At 39.9% G+C, this 18,120-nt stretch overlaps 1 protein-coding gene across 4 annotated transcripts in view; it reads right to left on the reverse strand.

Annotated features, from left to right (window-relative positions):
- Positions 1–18,120, reverse strand: part of LOC126259432 (probable cytochrome P450 301a1, mitochondrial) — a 414,350-nt gene that overhangs the window by 324,764 nt on the left and 71,466 nt on the right. For all 4 annotated transcript variants that reach the window (XM_049956239.1, XM_049956236.1, XM_049956230.1 and 1 more), the window contains one exon: positions 13,786–13,898. In XM_049956239.1, the coding sequence (XP_049812196.1) occupies positions 13,786–13,898 (113 nt within the window). The remainder of the gene's footprint in view (positions 1–13,785; positions 13,899–18,120) is intronic.

An 18,120-nucleotide genomic window follows, 5' to 3' on the forward strand; every position in this document is an offset into this window, starting at 1 on the left:
TCCAGGGCCCGTCATACACCTGTCTAGTAATAGGGTCTTTAGCCAGTCACAGTTTGAACATCAAAACGGCCGTATTACTAAGTCAGCTATTCATAAATTTATTGAGCACATAATAAAAACCTTTAAATGATAAACTATCAACAAGTGGGGATGTTCTGTGACTTATTGAAAACTTTGGAGAGGGTCAGTCATAATATTATGTTAGAGAAGTAAAGTTTTTACGGAATATGTAGTTCAGAAAATGCCTGGCTTAGTTCTTATTTCAGAAATAAGGCTTTCCGAAAAATACAAAGAGGGAGATCACATCATTTGCATAGGAAGAATTTACAATGGACGTCCAAGCGAGTTGCTGCCATTGTTAGCACAGTGGACTCGCATTCGGGAGGACGACGGTTCAAACCCGCGTCCGGCCACCTTCATTTAGGTTTTCCTTGATTTTCCTTAATCGCTTCAGGTAAATGCCGGGACAGTTCCTGTGAAGGGGCACGGTCGATTTCCTTCGCCAAACGTGTGTGAATGTTCAAATGTTTGTGAAATCTTATGGGACTTAACTGCTAAGGTCATCAGTCCCTAAGCTTACACGCTACGTAACCTAAATTATCCTAAGGACAGACACACACACACCTATGCCCGAGGGAGGACTGGAACCTCCGCCGGGACCAGCCGCACAGTCCGTGACTGCAGTGCCTGAGACCGCTCGGATAATCCTATGACGGCGCCTTCCTTCGCCGTACTTCCCTAATCCGATGCGACGATAAGCTCGCTGTTCAGTCCCCTCCCCCCGAATCAGCCAACCAACCAACAATGGACATCCCACATGGTTCGATAATTGGTCCGCTACTGTTCTTGCTTTATATTACACAAATGGACTAGCTTTAAACTTTGACATCAAGTTTTGCACTATCAGAAACATTCCACCTTCTATTAACCTAATGTACCAACAAGAAATAATAAACACTGTAGAAAATTTACGATCTTAATTGTGCACATTGATGAAAAATAAAACAGGAAAAAACATATTGCATACTTGCTAAAGAGTTAGTTTGAGTTACATCTTCCATAAGAATAATTGCCAACTTTTAGGGTATAGAAGTGAATGAGTTATCGTATTTTGCATTTTTTCATCCACTGATGTCTTATGGGATAATATTCTAGGGTAGCTCCTCACTTACGCAAAAAGTATTAACTGTACAGAAGAAAGTAATCAGAATTATGTGTGAATTAAGACATGTACATCTTGCAGGTATCTCTTTACGTAGTTAATTTACTCATTTATGAAATGTATTATCAATAATTTACCTAAGTTTGAGAGTAACAAAAATGTTGATAAAGGAAAAATGATCTGCATTACCCTTCAATGAATCTAACTTTGATACGGAAAGAAGTGATATATGCTCTATTAAACGTTTTGACAATCTATCCATGAAATAAAATATCTGATAGGTAGCAAAAGTGCTTTCCAATTTAGACTAAGCATGTTTCTTCTTGACAACGTCTCCTATACCACAGAAGAATTATTGAGTGGAATCAGTTAGTTAATAAAAAGAAATCCAGAAAACCTGTAAATGGCCAGCATGTAGACAAGCTTCTTGACAACTCCTATACCTCAGAGGAAGTCTTAAGGAGAAACAATTAGGTAATAAAAGAAACAAAAAAAAATCCGAAGACCTGTGGATGTCCAGCATGTAACCATATAAATATCACTTTTATTTTTTTAGTTGTATATAAATATTCTATGTTTGCTCTACTAACACATTCCACATAATAACGTTTACCGTGAATTTGATCTATGGAACAAGTAACTATCACATCAATATCGTTTTTCTGCAGGAAGCGAATCATGGTCTATGGGGAAGCGCGAAAAGATTAGAACCAAAGTGACTGAGAAGCAGTATTACAAAAGGATGCCCAAGAAACGAGGAGATTTTTCGTAGCATCGACGAGTACGAGTAACTCGATCGCTGACCGACCTCTGGTAAGACAAGGAACATTCAGTGACAGCATTCGCGAGGCCACTCGTCTTTTTGTTTCGCTAATCTGCACTCATTACTGTTTGTTACACAGCGTAACGTGCAAGGAGACCAAGTACTGCCAACAACATACTGTCAACTCACATTTGTAGCTTTCTACATATGTGAAGCCGAAAACTATCAGAGCATTGTCAATATGTTTTAGATAATGTGGGAGACTGTATTGCAGCTTATTAATTTATCTATGATGTTCACCTGTCGTGTTCAGTGAACTAAGGAAACAACGCTATGAAGAAAGCATTCTGCTAATGCGCATGAGGTACAACTTATCACGATAACAATACGACAAAAGTCTTATTTTTTTAAATAAAACGAAGTTATTCCAAATAATCACGAATATTAACAAGATAGTACGCATCTTCGGCCCCGAAACGGTCATGCCCACAGTCATACTGTGTTGGTTCAAATGTCACTGAGCACTATGGGACTTAACAGACGAGGTCATCAGTCCCCTAGAACTTAGAACTACTTAAACCTAAATACCCTAAGGACATCACACATATCCATGCCCGTGGCAGGATTCGAACAATACGACCGTGGCGGTCGCGCGGTTCTAGACTGAAGCGCCTAGAACCGCTCGGCCACAACGGCCGGCCACATACTGTGTCACAGGACTACTACGAAAGTATGAAAATATAGCAGAACAGATAGGTACGTTAAGGACATTGAAATAAATACGGGAAATAACGTAAATGGCCTGTCACTAACCGCCGGCCGAAGTGGCCGTGCGGTTAAAGGCGCTGCAGTCTGGAACCGCAAGACCGCTACGGTCGCAGGTTCGAATCCTGCCCCGGGCATGGATGTTTGTGATGTCCTTAGGTTAGTTAGGTTTAACTAGTTCTAAGTTCTAGGGGACTAATGACCTCAGCAGTTGAGTCCCATAGTGCTCAGAGCCATTTGAACCATTTTTGAACCTGTCACTAACCAGACTGTCCACTTTCGATGGGTAATACGTGAATTCAAGGAAGGACACTCCTTTACCACTCCTTGAATGTTTATTAAGGGTATTGTAACTGTTTTGGTGTCGCAAATGAGAAATGTGCACGTTCTTCTAGATTTTTCGTTGGATTCACCAACTGACATCCAAACTGTCACATTCCAACCTAACCAGACCTCGGGCTAAGTTACAGGTGAGTCTGTCACTACAACCAGATTATTTTCTTTCAGATTCGTTTGCCTCTGTAACTCACAGCCAAACTATTATATTCCAACCTAACGTAAACCTCCGGCTAAGATTCAAGTCTGTCGCCACAACCAATTTTTGCTTCCACATTCGTTGGCTCCATCATCTCACAAACAGACTGTCACCTCCCATCCTTAATTAGGTGTCAGGCTAAGCAACGTATGATTCGGTCACCGCAACGAAGTTTTTTAGTTGAGTATTCCTTTGGTAAAGCCACTCCATGCACTGTCGTCGAAAAGAAGCATTCATTACTCATTAATCAATAGACTCAAAAATTGCGAAAATGCATGAGAAATATTACTTTAAACATCTTCGCCAGGGTAGCTAGGACATGGTGGTTAACCTTACTTAATTCACGTGATTGCCCAACCACAGTGGACAAGGTCGTGAATGACCGACTAAAAACGTTATTTCCCGTATTTACTGCATTGTCCACAGCAAGTTCATAACGAAATCCAGTTAACAAATTACGAACTATGATCAACAAAGACTGAGACTTTTTTCCTGTAGCTTCCATGATATTTTCCTGTCTGTATCATGAATATTTGAAAATAGCGGGTTTTTATGTATAATGTCAATAGGTGGCAGCACTCTCGTACAGGTAAGTTGAAAGTAATGCTCTGTCTTGCAGACGCTCTTTGCATTTCGCATACTAAACAGTGACAGTGATGAGAGGAGCAATATGGCGTAATAAAAATGTGTGTTCATTTAAACCACACGATCACTGAAACTTTCGAAAAGCTGCAGCTGGCGTATGGTTAAGATGCAGCACCTCGTTCAACAGTATTTAGGTGCTTCAAGGACTTAAAGAAGGCCGAGTTGTCTTTCCTGTGCAAAGTGGACATGGTGTTTCTGCTTCTGCTGTGATAGTGATCACATTTTTGGATCGTCATGGAATGATTTACCAGCACGCAGTTCCTGCTCACACTGCTGTCACAGCAGCGTACTACACGTCAGTGCTGGCTAAGCATAGGGAGCATATTGCAAGGAGAGGACCACAACTTCCTCAGACTGGGTGGCAACTTCACCGTGACAAATGTGCGGCTTCACGTCGCAAATCAAATCGTGCCGTTTCTGGCTCAGTTCGATATTACATGTGTACCGCATCTGCCTCGGAGTCCTGATCTTGCTTCCTGTGATTTTATTTATTTCAATCACTAAAGGCAAAGCTTCGGGACATTTCATTTGAGAACTCTGAAGCAGTGCCGAAGAAAAGAAGGGCAATTTTCAAGGACCTAACAAGGAATGACCTACACGACGTGTTGGACGACTGACAGAGACTATATAAAAAGTGGACGCAAGTAGGAGGGGAGTACTTTGAAAAAGGTCATGTAAACATTGAAATGGAGTAATAAACATCTGTGAAAAAAATCAGTCTGAGTCTTTGTTGATCAGCTCTCATATTCAGTGCCACAATAAGATCAATAAATTCTGTAATGACAAAAAATTAAAAATTATCATGGAAGATTGCCTAGCGTGCATTCTCCAAAATTTTCCCCTTTTGATTTACACGGTACTGAGTCAAGCTAGCGAGAAGACAGATAGCAGAGAAATTTTCTTAAGATTTCTTTGCTAATCGTCGAACTGCCTGGTTGTAGCTCTGTCACAGAACAGGTAAAAGCATTGGCTTCAGTGAGAATGGAACTGACAGCTAATGCAGTTATCCCTTTGAAGGGCAAACACCTTATTGATGAGCTAGCAGGCAACTGTAACAAACATCACTACCTTGTTGCCCCAAAGTTGGCTAACAGACAGGTAATTTGCAACATAAAAGATTAGCTGTATCTTTGCTTGGAACAAGCTACCTACACTCAGGAACATAAATCTGCTAGCTGTAAGTCATCATTTAAGTGAGAACCATTTAAAATTTTTTACCAGACTCACAAGAAAATATCAAGTGAATATAGCGGGATAATTCTAAGTCACTTCCGGAAGTAAATCGACAGTAACAAAGGAAGGAAGATTAGGAAGGGATTAACATCTCATCGACATCGAGATCAACGAGGAAAACCTAAATCTGGATGGCGTAATGCGAATTTCACAGCCGTCCTACAGAATGCGAGTTAAATGAAAATATAATTGTGCAAAAATCTGTCAAAGGTGAAAGCTCCCGTGTAAAAGTTTTAGAACGAGCCATTCCGACAGAAGAATGTAGATGTATATTTACTTCTGCAAACGATGAGGAGCAGTCATCATCAGAGCTTTCGGCAGTTTTCTTGAGGTTTTGCTAAGAGGCTGTAACTCGCGAAGTGGAGGTAGTGTTTGAAAGCGGAGGTAGTGTTTGAAAGGGGAGGTAGAGTTTCGAAAGTTAGATGTAGACAGGAAGGAGACTACAAAAAGTACTACACTCTTGGGAACTATCAGCTAGGACGTACTAACGCTCACTAGAATTATGAACAGAGAAAGTTAGGTGGCAGTGAACCGATTATTTAACAAATAGTGAAATGTGAAATATGTGCAGTGACCATCATTTCACTTGTATACTAGTCGACAAGATTTGTTATGCAAACTGTCTTTGAAATTAACACAATAACTGTACACTAGTATGTAATGAATTATCATAGTAACAAGTTACTAAAAATAGGTAATCCCGTACAATCGGAAAGTCTTTGCATGTGTATGTAGCCTGCCCTGACTACTAACCAATATAATACTGTCTTGCCAACTTTAACAACGCAGGCAACATAACTTTCAGAGCAGTTAGGGACTCGTTCTGTATATCACCAGCAGATGAAATGAAATTAAAGTTAGAATCAAAGACCGAATTAAATTTAGCCACAAACAAATTTACTATTTAAAGTAGAAAGCTGTTCTAAGATTCTGACAATTACGTATGAAGATTCTGGTAGCCTAGAGGCTTGGCTAGGGTGATACCACCAAGAACTAACTGAAGTGCAAACATCGTCAAATGCGAAAAACTGCATAGAAATTCCAACTCAGGCTCAGCTTCATGAACCTTTAACTGACATTTTGGTTTCTCTCCATCTGAAGAAAGCGCAGATGGACACGTCTATTCTTCAGACAAAGTTCGCTTTTACTGACAAAGCAGTATCGGCAGTTATGTTGTAATCACTGCAAGTAGATATGAAACTGTATGTTATTTGTAGCTTTCAAGTTAGTGTGTATGAAAGTATTCCTAAAAGAATTGTTTTCAACTTTATAACGACCAAATGAACAAAAATTGTTATATCTTCATAATTTTTACAGTATAACTCTTGCTAACGCAGGAAAATAAAGAAAACTTACAGAAAAAAATAATTACAACTACTGAAGGCTATGGCCACTCAAGTAATTCCCCCTGATCTTAATTTTTGGTGCTCATGTTGCAGTTGGTGAATATGAAAACTACTCATTACCACCCTTTAGCTCTGACCTCTAGTTACAGAAACAGAAATAAAATTCATTAGACAATTCGTTTGATCTACTCGGTGGCTAGCTGCTCCGTTCTTTCAAACGCAAGTACAAGATGTTCCAGAATAAACTCAACCATGGAAACGTATTATTCCTACTGTTGAATTGACACATGCCAACATCACAGTATATGTTTGGCAACTGTGCGGCGGTAGATTTGCTTCCTGGAGTGGCAAAGAATCATCCTACTATATTCCCTTGACATTTTCTTTTCATTTCGGTAAAGTATTCTAAATGATTCTGATTTACGGGAAGACGCACAGGCAGCAAATTTATATTTTTGATTCCAGAAACTTGTTATAAGCATAAACTACAGCTAACCTCATCTTTCAAGTTGTGAATTATCCGTCTTAGCCCCTATTGGGACTACAAGGTAGCTGTGTCTGTTACAGTTGTCCATTAACTGGGTAGCAAACTATTTGCCCTTCAAAGGCAAAACATTGCGTCATCTGTCCATTCCAGTCTCGCTGAAGACAAGATTTTTGCCTCTTCCGTGACAAAGCTACAAGCAGATCGGCAGTCAGTAAAGAAACCTTAAGAGAACTTCTCCCCCAACAATTTTCTTTCTACCTCGATTCCATACGATGTAGGTGTAAAGATGTAAAACTTGGAAAATTGTTCACTTGCTAAAGCCTGCATTTTCTGTTTCTGCGGAGGTATTTATTACTTTTTGTGAACAGAAAATTGTGTGACTGAATAATGGCACTGAGTAATTTGATAACCGCATTACGCTATGTAACCACTTCCACAGCTACATTTCCATTTTTTTCCTCCTGTGTACCGAAAAACAGCGGAGATTTTAGAGGGTTCCAGGAGAAAAATAAACTGCAAATAGGAACCCATGCCCGAAACTATCATCCAGCAAGGCAACAGAGCTTCGCATTCATAGGAGACAACACCTTTCTACGCAACAGCTAGTTCCACCTTCACGGTCACTGAATAACAAATAACATTTTCGAGACGTTCTGCATACGGTTTGTCAGCATTCAAAGTCACGTTTTCTGCCAACGGGGTGGACTAGCAGCATGTGCCAGTGCCTATAATTTCAACAATCTGCAGCATCGTAGGATGACGATTCCTGTCACGAATTCCTATCCTCGAATTCTTCCTCTAGAAATGCTCTACAGCCAATCGAAGTTTGTTGCAACATTACTAGAACACTACGCACAGGGTATTTCACAATTCCTATTACAGGGCTTCCAGGGATTGTAGTGGGACTTTATAGATAAAGTATTGATAAGGAACCCATGGGCAGAAATGTGCCGTTTGGATATAAAATAAGCTGGCAGATCGTATCACTTTCATGATGGATAGATAACTAGTGATCACAGGCGCTGCAGACCACGCGCTGCTTCCACAAGCTGCCTCCATTCCTTCCTCTTTTGTGTACGGGTTCCTCCAGGTGTCTTCAATTCCCAGGGCTGCTAGGTCCTTCCACCAGGTCGTCCATCCAGCGTTACCTTGGTTGTCCAATGGGGCGTTTGGTGTTTCGCTTCCCCTCCAGTGCCATCTTCGCCTGTCTTCCTTCTGGCATATATGCACGTTGAAAATTGATGAATAAGCTGTAGATATCTTTATCATACTCCCAGTGTTTTTCAAAAAACTGTCTTAGTGTGGAAATGTGGTATATTGTCGATCGGTTTGGTCGAAAGCCAGCTTCGTACTCCTGTATGTTGTTCTCCGAGAATGGTTGCAATTTTCTTAGGATAATGATGGACAGCACGTTACATTCAACAAGCTGATTCCTCTGTAGTTACCGCATTCAATTTTGGTTCCCTTCTTGTATATTGGGCATATTATAGCCAATTTCCATTCTTCTGGCAGTGTCTCCTTCTCCCATATCAACTGGATCAGTTTATATATCTCCAAGTGTAAGCTCTCACCTCCCTCCTTGATTAATTCTGATGTTATTCTGTCCTCCCCTGAGGCTATGTTGTTTCTGAGACCTTTGGTTGCGATCTTCAGTTCTTCTTCACTAACTTCCCATTCTTCTTCATCTTTCCTTTCCTCAGTAGTGTTTGCAGGTAATATCTCATCTGGCTCTGGGCGATTCAAAAGTTCTGAGAAGTATTCTTTGCATCTTTCTACAATTCTTTCCTTGTCATTTATCATGTTGCCGTTCCTATTTCTAGCGAAAAAAGTTGGGCTCTGAAATCCACGTTTCCGATTTTCTATGTATTGGAGGAACTGCCTCGAGTTCTTGTTTTGGCTCTCTGCCTCAACTTGTTCTAGCAAACTGGTTAGATATATTCTCTTCTCTGCTCTTATGATTCGCTTTGTCTCCCTTCTGATGCTGATAAAATGTTCCCTTTTCTGCTCATTCTCCCTGTCAGCTAACCAATTCTCCCTCATCTTCTTCTCTTTTCTGTAGCCTTCTGACTTGTCTCGTTGGACCATTTCGTCTTCTTCATTATTTTCTTTCTTCCCAATATATCCTCCGCTACATTTACTACCGTGGACTTTATTTCTTTCCAACTTTCCCCCACATTCTCTCTTGCTTCCATGGTCTCTAGAACCTCAAAACGGTTTTTGATTTCTATAGCATATTGTTCTTTAATGACACTTGCTAGTAGTTTCTCAACATTCAAACACTTTCTAGTGTCCCCTTCTTCTTATGCATGTAGGTGAACATGAGTTTAAGCCTGCACACAATGAGAAAGTGGTATGATGCACAGTCGGCTCCTTTATACGACCTGACGTCCATGACTCTATGGCTATAGCGCTGGTCCACCAAGATGTGATCTATCTGATTGGTGGTTTTCCATCCGGTGAGCACCATGTTCCCTTATGTATTCTCTTGTGTTCGAAGTAAGTCGAACTTACTCTCAGGTTCTTTGAGATAGCTAAGTTGCTCATCCTCTGATCATTCTCATTGGTTTCATCATGCAAACTGTGCCTTCCTATAGTTGGTATGTAGAATTCTTCTTTTCCTGCTTTTCCATTAAAATCTCGAAGCACCATCCTGATATATCTGGTTGATGTGCTCTCAATTGTTTGTTCTAGTTGGTCATAGAACACTTTCAAATCTCTCATGTTTGCTGGATGGGTACAAAGTGAGAAGAGGGCGCCATCGTAAAGTCCCCTTCGTAATTGTGACAACACTTACTACTTATGTTCGACTACAAAGGCGGCTACGAGAGTTTAGTACGTTAGCAGCTAGGAAGGTTGACTGTGGTGCTCCACAGACGCCTCGCACTCTCAGCTTTTAACAGGACATCTTTCATCATGCAGAAGAGAACGCAGCGACAAGTAGTCTCAACATTGTCCATGCCGTGGGCTCCTGTAGAGCACAAACACCAGAGCTCACTGTCTCCGCTGTGTGCCATGCTGGCTAAAGTTACAAGGCCAGGACAGCCAGTCATCCAGGCTGTTGCCGCTGCTGAAACTGATGAAGAGGCTGCTGTCCCACTTCAGGAACCATGGGTTAGTCTGTCATCTCCACAGAAACGCCTCCGCTGTGGTTACATTTACAGAGCGGCTATCTGTATTTTTCAGACACTCAAACCATCCCACCTTGTTCAGGGCCATCGTTGATGGTTCAAATGGCTATGAGCACTATGGGATTTAACATCTGAGGTCATCAGTCGCCTAGACCTTAGAACTACTTAAACCTAACTAACCTGAGGACATCACACACATCCATGCCTGAGGCAGGATTCGAACCTGCGACCGTAGCGGTCGCGCGGTTCCAGACTTAAGGGCGTAGAACTGCTCGGCCACCAGCGTCCGGCCATCGCTCATGAAGGGATAGAAGAGTTATATAGCTGAACTTCCTTCCTGAATATTCCTCCAGCAGAATATCAGACTTTATTGAGGCAAATTCAGTTATTCGATTCAGTTAAAATGTTTATGTAACTGAATTTGTCTCATCGAAATCTGATATTCAGGTGGCATAGTTGCTCTTAAAAAAATAAAAAATATTGATCGCTGAATTTCTGTTGTTAATAACGTTACAACAACGCATTTCTGTTTGTTCCTGGCCACTGTTCGTCCAGGCGAAAACAGATTACAAAATTCCTTAACGGATAAAAAGTAATTTGAGGTGAAAAAGGTTAAGCTCCCTATTATGTGCGTGTGTGTGCGTGTGCGTGTGTGTGTGTGTGTGTGTGTGTGTGTGTGTGTGTGTGTTTAATGTATAGAGGTATTCAGGGCGAGTCGCGTAGGACTCAAATTCAAGATATCGAAACGTGATTTTCGATCAAATATAGTACGCAGAGTGACACGTAAATTTGTTGCGTAGTTAGTACGCTAACGCTGTTATCAATGGTTTGTCAAATGGAGTGATATAATTTTTTTAACCGGATTGAGAAGCTTCTAAAAAGACGAACAGACGAACGTAGTGTTCTAACGCTTATTAATGTCAACTTCGAAACTTTTCGCAAGAGTGTCCAAGTAACGTGCTAAACTTGAAAGGCGGTCAGAACCAGCTACTGCGATGTAAACGCCGCCAGGTCTAGCTCACGTGCAATGTTCCATCGTTGTATCAAGCTTGTGCCCATGAAAGCTGTTCGCTTTAACATGAGTACGTACATTCATCTGAAATAGTTTTCTCAAACCCTTCCTGATGCGCTAGAAGTTAGGAGACAGTGCCACCTAACAACAGTCATAGCAGAAACTGTACATCACGACGTATTAAGTAGGACTAAGAGCAAATGAGTTCTATTTTACTTGTTAGTACGGTTGGCGTCATACATTGCGGTTTGTTTCACAAGCCCCTAGTCACTGTTCGTCTATCTGAAAACAAACTGCAAATGTCTTCAGTGGGTTCAAAGTAATTTGAGATAAAGTCTTTGAGCACCTAAACTACACATCGGATCAAAAAAAATAATAATTCCAATTTGTCTCGAAGGGGGCCATCCATCGATACACACTCGACTCACCACTCAATCCCGAGCGTGGGTGGTGGGAGGCAGCTCCGAAATATTAAATGAGATGCCCAGTTTTTATAGGATGGTTGGTTGGTTGGTTGGTTTCGGGGAAGGAGACCAGACAGCGAGGTCATCGGTCTCATCGGATTAGGGAAGGATGGGGAAGGAATTCGGCCGTACCCTTGCAGAGGAACCATCCCGGCATTTGTCTGGAGTGATTTAGGGAAATCACGGAAACCCTAAATCAGGATGGCCGGACGCGGGATTGAACCGTCGTCCTCCCGAATGCGGGTCCAGTTTCTAACCACTGCGCCACCTCACTCGGTTTTTATAGGAAATTAAGCTTCTACGGCAAAATCTACATGCGTTTCGCCTGAAGCATTTTGTTCGTTTCACCACAGGTGGCGCTGTAATCGGAGGGATAGAAATTGACACGCATTCGTAATTTAGAACATGCTGTTCAACGGCCTTTGATTATCTACTGGGACGTGGGACCACTTCCTCCATGCTGCGAGGGTAGGACAGGCCGGTATTTCATAACTTCTAATTGGAAACCCCATTCGCAACGTTGTATTCCTCCGACTTATTGAACAGGAGACTACGTGACGCGCCACTGTGGCAATGCAACGAACTACGACGTATCATAACAGAAAGCACACTGCGACCGCAGTTCACTTACAGTGCAGACGTAGAAGAGAGAGCGGATCTAAACATTACATTACTTGAGCAGCGTTTATCGCCTACAAACCTGTATATCATTTTGACAATAGACGTTCAAGTGGACGATGAATGTTGCAACCACAGAAGAAAAATTGAAATGGTCCTGATTTACGGAGAATGTAGAAGAAATGTTGAGGCTACTATTGCCTTATGTGCCGAGCGTTTTTCAAAGAAAGCTCGCTCTCACTCCTTCTTTTAGAATGCTGTGAACGCATGTATGTCTGAGGCAGCGTATAAGCGCCCCGCAGTTACACTTCGATTCCGGCATGTCTGTAGGTAGTATAGTCACAACGCTGCATCGTCATAAATATCCTCCATACCACGTGTCCGTGCATCAATAAATTCATGGGGCCGATTACCATAACTGGATAATGTTTTGTGAATGGGCACATCAACAAATGCAAACGACCCCCACGTTCTTGGCCAAGCCACTATTTCCCGGCGAGCCTAGACTCACAAACCACGGTAGCGTTAAACCTGCCTAACATGCATTACTGGAGTGTAGACAAACCCCACTGGTTGCGGCAAGTTGACCATCAACGTCCTTGGTCGGTTAACGTATGGTGTGGCATCATGGGGAACAAACTCATTGGTCCGTATTTTATCGACGGCACGTTGAATGGACGACAATATCGAACGTTTTTGGAACAGGAACTCTCGTTACTACTGCAGGTTGTTGACCTGGACGTTGGACAACGTATGTGGTTTCAGAGTGACGGCTGCCCCGCAGATCACACAATTCAAGCATGGGAGGAATTAGACCGTGTTTACACTGGTCGGTGGATCGGCACAGGTGGACCTATTAATATGTCCTCTAGGTCACCGGATTTGGCGTCACCGGATTATATTCTGGGTATATTTAAAACGTATGGTATATCAGCAAGCCGTGACGACATGATCGACACCATCAGAAATGCCTGTGCACCATTCCCGCAGATATGCTTCTGTCCCATGTACGGTCATTTGAAAAGTGGAACACTAAATGTACTGAAGTTGGCGGTTCTACATTTGAAAACTTACTCTAATTGGAAAAGCAGAGTAGCGTTCGCCTCGAGCCTCGGCCCAAGTGGCGCGCCGAGTAGTCCCCTGTTCGATATATCGAAGGAACACAACTTTGCGAATAGGATTTACTATTGGAAGTTATGAAATACTGGCCCGTCCTACCCTCGCAGCATGGAGGTAGAGACCCACAAGCCATTGGATATTCATTGTTCATTGAGTAGCATGTCGTACCCATTTCCATTTCTCCGTTTACAGCGCCATCTGTGGCGAAACGAGGAAAATGTTTCAGACAAAACGTATGACCTGCCGTAGAATCTTCATCTGCAATAAAAACCGGGGGTTCGCATTGAAAATTTCAAATTTGCCCCCCACCAGCCACACACGGGATGGGGGCCGAGTGTGGTATCGCTGGATGTCCTCCTCCGAGACAAATTGAAATTATAACATTTTTTGATCCGATGTCTTGTTTTTGAGAGAGTTCAACATCTTCACTTAAAATGAACACCCTATAAGAGCAAGCCTGCTTGCTGGTTTCCCGCACCCTGGTGTGACGTTCAGTGGTTGGACTCACGTGAAGGCGACGCCCAGGACATCACCAAACCAGTCCTTCCTGGTGACTCCCCGGTAGTATTTGATAGACTGCAGCGTGTCGCGCACCGGCCTTGGGCCCTCATTGCGGTACACCTGAAACAGGAAACCTTTAGGCTGTTCACCGTCTGCCAATAAACTAGACTGATGAGTGCATCAATCACGTACTGTATTGAAATAAAAAAGCTTTAGTATAGTCTGTCTTTATTTTTAGATAGTCAGTCGGTTTAATATTCCACGGATCACTTCCACGATAAATCCTAATGATCTGCAACGAGTTATTTTATATTCACATCATAAACTATTTTTTAAACATCACAAATTATATTGGATATATGGCTACAAGATTATCACATATGTATGTTTTTTGTAAGGCGAAGAGGTGTGAGGTAGTAATTCCTACCCGACACTTTTTACACAAACAGCTGTAGAAATTATTTTACGGAATAGACGGAATTGTCAAGAAACAATTTGTCAATTTATTTTCTAGTTTTATTTTGTTGTGTTTGTCAGACATATTATATCAGTCAGTAAGTGTCAAAAATTTTTGGTTGCAGTATTGTGCATCCCTTTTTGAGCTAAAGACGACGTTAATGTGGTGTAATGAAAATCATTTATTCTTCTAGTCAGTTAGTAAAAGCAGATAGCATATTATCGCATTTATTATAATGACCAGTTATGGCACGTTTCATCGGTCATCGTAATATTATGAGATCCGTAAGGATATGAAAACGTTTGTTAATTTGGGAAGTCAGCTGTCATACAAGAGATCAGAAATGCCGTAGTATGATATTTGGCTGGAGCTTTACACAATTTAGACGAAAGGTCAGAATTACTACAGCGCGGTGTTTATCAGTTGGCTGGAGCTGAGAATGTGGTAAACAGCTGCGTGTGATCAGAACATTAACTGCTGCTATTTGCTATTCTGCCACGCGTTAAATAATGTACGAAGGCCCGCCATTTGCTGCATTACGTCATCTGCAGCCAGTAGAAACTTAACCTACGTAAAAAGCATTATAACTTTGAATAAAATGTAAAAGTATTAGGACAATTGTATGTATAGCGTTACGTAAATACAAACTGTTTAAACAAATAATACAAGTCTTTAACAATCTTGCTATAAATTTATAAAAGACTTTAAAATGAACGCCAGATGATTACGATTCTTGGTACTTCTATCGACGCCATTTCCATGGAAATACTGACACGACGACAAATGGTAGTCAAAGTTTATGCTGTAATACGCCATTGGCATGAAGACGCTGTAAAAGGCCGCGGACGATCAAAAATGTAGATAGAGGACGCTGTTACAGTGGAGACGTCGTTCAGGTGGCCGTTAATGGTTAAATATGTATTTATTGGACCCTGTTGCCGTGATGATGTTGTGGTTGCAATAGCCGTTAGCCGCCGAAGACGTATGTAAGAAACGAAGTGAGTACTACGATGAATTCCTGACATGTGTTCCTTAAAACGTGTTTTAAAGCTATGTCCGGTGTGTCCAAAATATACCCTTTCGAAATCAATGCTTGTCAATTCATACACCATGAGCGAGAATAACGGTCAACAGCATTTCCAGTCGAATGCTTTGATTTATTTAGTAGGGTATTTACGGCTGGAACGGCAATGAAGATGTCAGTATTTCTAAAAAGTCTGTTAATTTCACGGGATACTGTTTCCACGTAAATGATTTTTGAAAATGTTTGTTCTGACGGTAATTTAGGGTTTTTTGGTTTTACTTTCTAATATAGAACATCTACGATATTTGAATTATAGTCATTAGCAATAGCGATTTGCTTCAGAATCTCTATTTTTTTCAGCTGTGTAAGTGGAAATCTCAACATTCTGTTGAGCATTATTAGAAAAAAGACTTTTTGTATCTTATTGGGTGGCAAGAACTGGCATAAATGATCGTGTCAGTCAGTGCTGGTTTTCTGAAAACAGCATGAAAATGTTTACCGTTATTTTTAAAGGTAGCCAAATCCAGATAATTTATGGTTACTCATTTTCATGTTCGATTGTGAAAGAGTTAGGTGTACATAATTCAAAGCAGTGATTAAATTATTTAACTTCCCTTTAGACTCATTACATAATGAAAATGTGTCATCTATGTAGCATTTGTAGTACATACTTTTCCTGAAAATATTTCAATTATCTCTAAACAGATCATCAAGAACAGGTTGCTGTTATTTCCTTACCAAGTTGTTAAAATTATAAATGCCTTACCTAATCAGGTTTTCAGAGATCTTAAAATATTTGGAGAAGTTAGAAGAAAAATAATGAAATTAAATTCCTAAATTTGATTCAACAAATATTGTTTACAGTTGATGACCGTAAATAAATATGCAGTAATGAATATTGATACTAATTCTCGACTTAGCTCCTTTGTACAACGAAACAGCAGCATCTTATGGATGAAATGCGAAATTAGGGATGCCAAGAAAGGTGCTTTGAACCTAATGATGTACTGTTTACATTTCTGACTCAGTAATCGAATGGCATCCTCATTCTTTTATATACTGCTTAAAGCAGTTGATGAAAAAATAAATTACATATGTGAATCCATTAATGAGAAACACACAAACAAATGTAACAGTCTCTCAATCATCAACTAGTAGTTCCATTTGACCCATCCCACAAACACATCAATTTTACCTGCGAGTGGTAATGGATATCCAGTTTTTGTCTTCTGATCTGATAATACTCAATAAGGGACTAAAATATAATTTACTTCCGCCTTAAATTATTAAAATGTAGAATATTTTATTACTGGTGTCAGAGTTGCCACTAAATGTACAAAATTAAATAAACATGACACATACAAAACTGCTTTTAAAACCAAAGACATAACAGAAAAATAGGAACTGAAAACCAAAATTAAAAACTTCAAGAATTAAAGTTATTCAAAAAGATTAATGAGACACTTGAATCACATCATTCCATAATTACAAAAACATATGAAGGTAATACTCTGTTTATTATTAAACAAGAAGACTACATTTCTAACACAACTAGTTTTTCCAATGAAAATGAGATGTAGTTAAAAATCGAATTATTAAGTTTCATTCCAGAATGAGAAAATTAATTGATGACAATAATTTTTTATTTTCACTGAAAGATTAACTACAATTAAAAATCATTAACTCACAAATGCCTAAAATTATGTCCCAAATTAATTACACATGACTGACCATCCATAACTCCACACAGCTAATAATGTTAATTGCCCTTCACATGCCCTCAACAACTAGCTAAACTATTTTTTTTTCGAAAAATACGTCTTTGAAAATAACTTCTACATCAAAAATAGTTATGATTACTTTATGATGTAACTATCAGACCAGAAGTTTGAATTTCTTCACTAGACATCAAGAACCTATAACAAATTTTCCATACTTGAAACCACTGACATTGTTAAAATCAATTTGCTAAAACAGAAAATTATGAACTGTGAAGAAATTATGGAATTCATTGAACTCATTGAAGGTTCATTAAACTTTACCATTTTTCTTTCGAGTACAACGCTTATACACAGAATGATAGCTTAGCAATAGGAAATTTCCTTGCCAGCACTATCGAAATTTTTTTTATAAATCACATACAAAGCGCATTTTTTACACATAACCCACAAATTTTCAGGAAAATTATCCTCTACAAACACTACATCAATGACATTCTTTTCTTATGTAATTGATCTAAAGAATAGTTAAGGAATTTAACCACTGCTTTGAATGATGTACATTCAAATATAACTTTCACAATCGAACTTGAACATAGGGAACCAAAAATTATTTGGACTTGACTATCTCTAATAATAATGGTAAAAACCTTTTCTACTTGTGATGGCAGGCTTTATTGACATATTTGTTATTTCCTCACCATGCATTACTATTGTCATTGAGGGTGAGACCATTTCCAATAAAACAGTCTTTGATAGTTTTAAGAACATTCTTTACCAATTCTTCATTTGCTGTATGTATTCTTGGATTGATTACAATACTGGTGTCATCCAGAAAAATTCTGTTCATTGTATATTAGGTGCAAAATCTTTTATATATGAGGAACGATAGCAGAACTAAGACTGACCCTTGGGGTATCCCCTATATGATCTTCACCCAGTCAGAAGTACTGTAATTCACACAGTCAAATGCCTTAGATAGGTCACAGAACAAACCAATGGTGTCATTTTGTTATTTAATACTTGCAAAATTTGGTGAATGAATATGTAAATGTCTTTTTCAGCAGAGTAACCTTTAAATTGTGATTTACTGAGGATTTTATTGTTGCTTAGGTGAGATACTATTCTGGAATAGATTATTTT

This window comes from Schistocerca nitens, chromosome 5 (genome assembly GCF_023898315.1).
Source record: "Schistocerca nitens isolate TAMUIC-IGC-003100 chromosome 5, iqSchNite1.1, whole genome shotgun sequence".
Lineage (NCBI taxonomy): Eukaryota > Metazoa > Arthropoda > Insecta > Orthoptera > Acrididae > Schistocerca > Schistocerca nitens.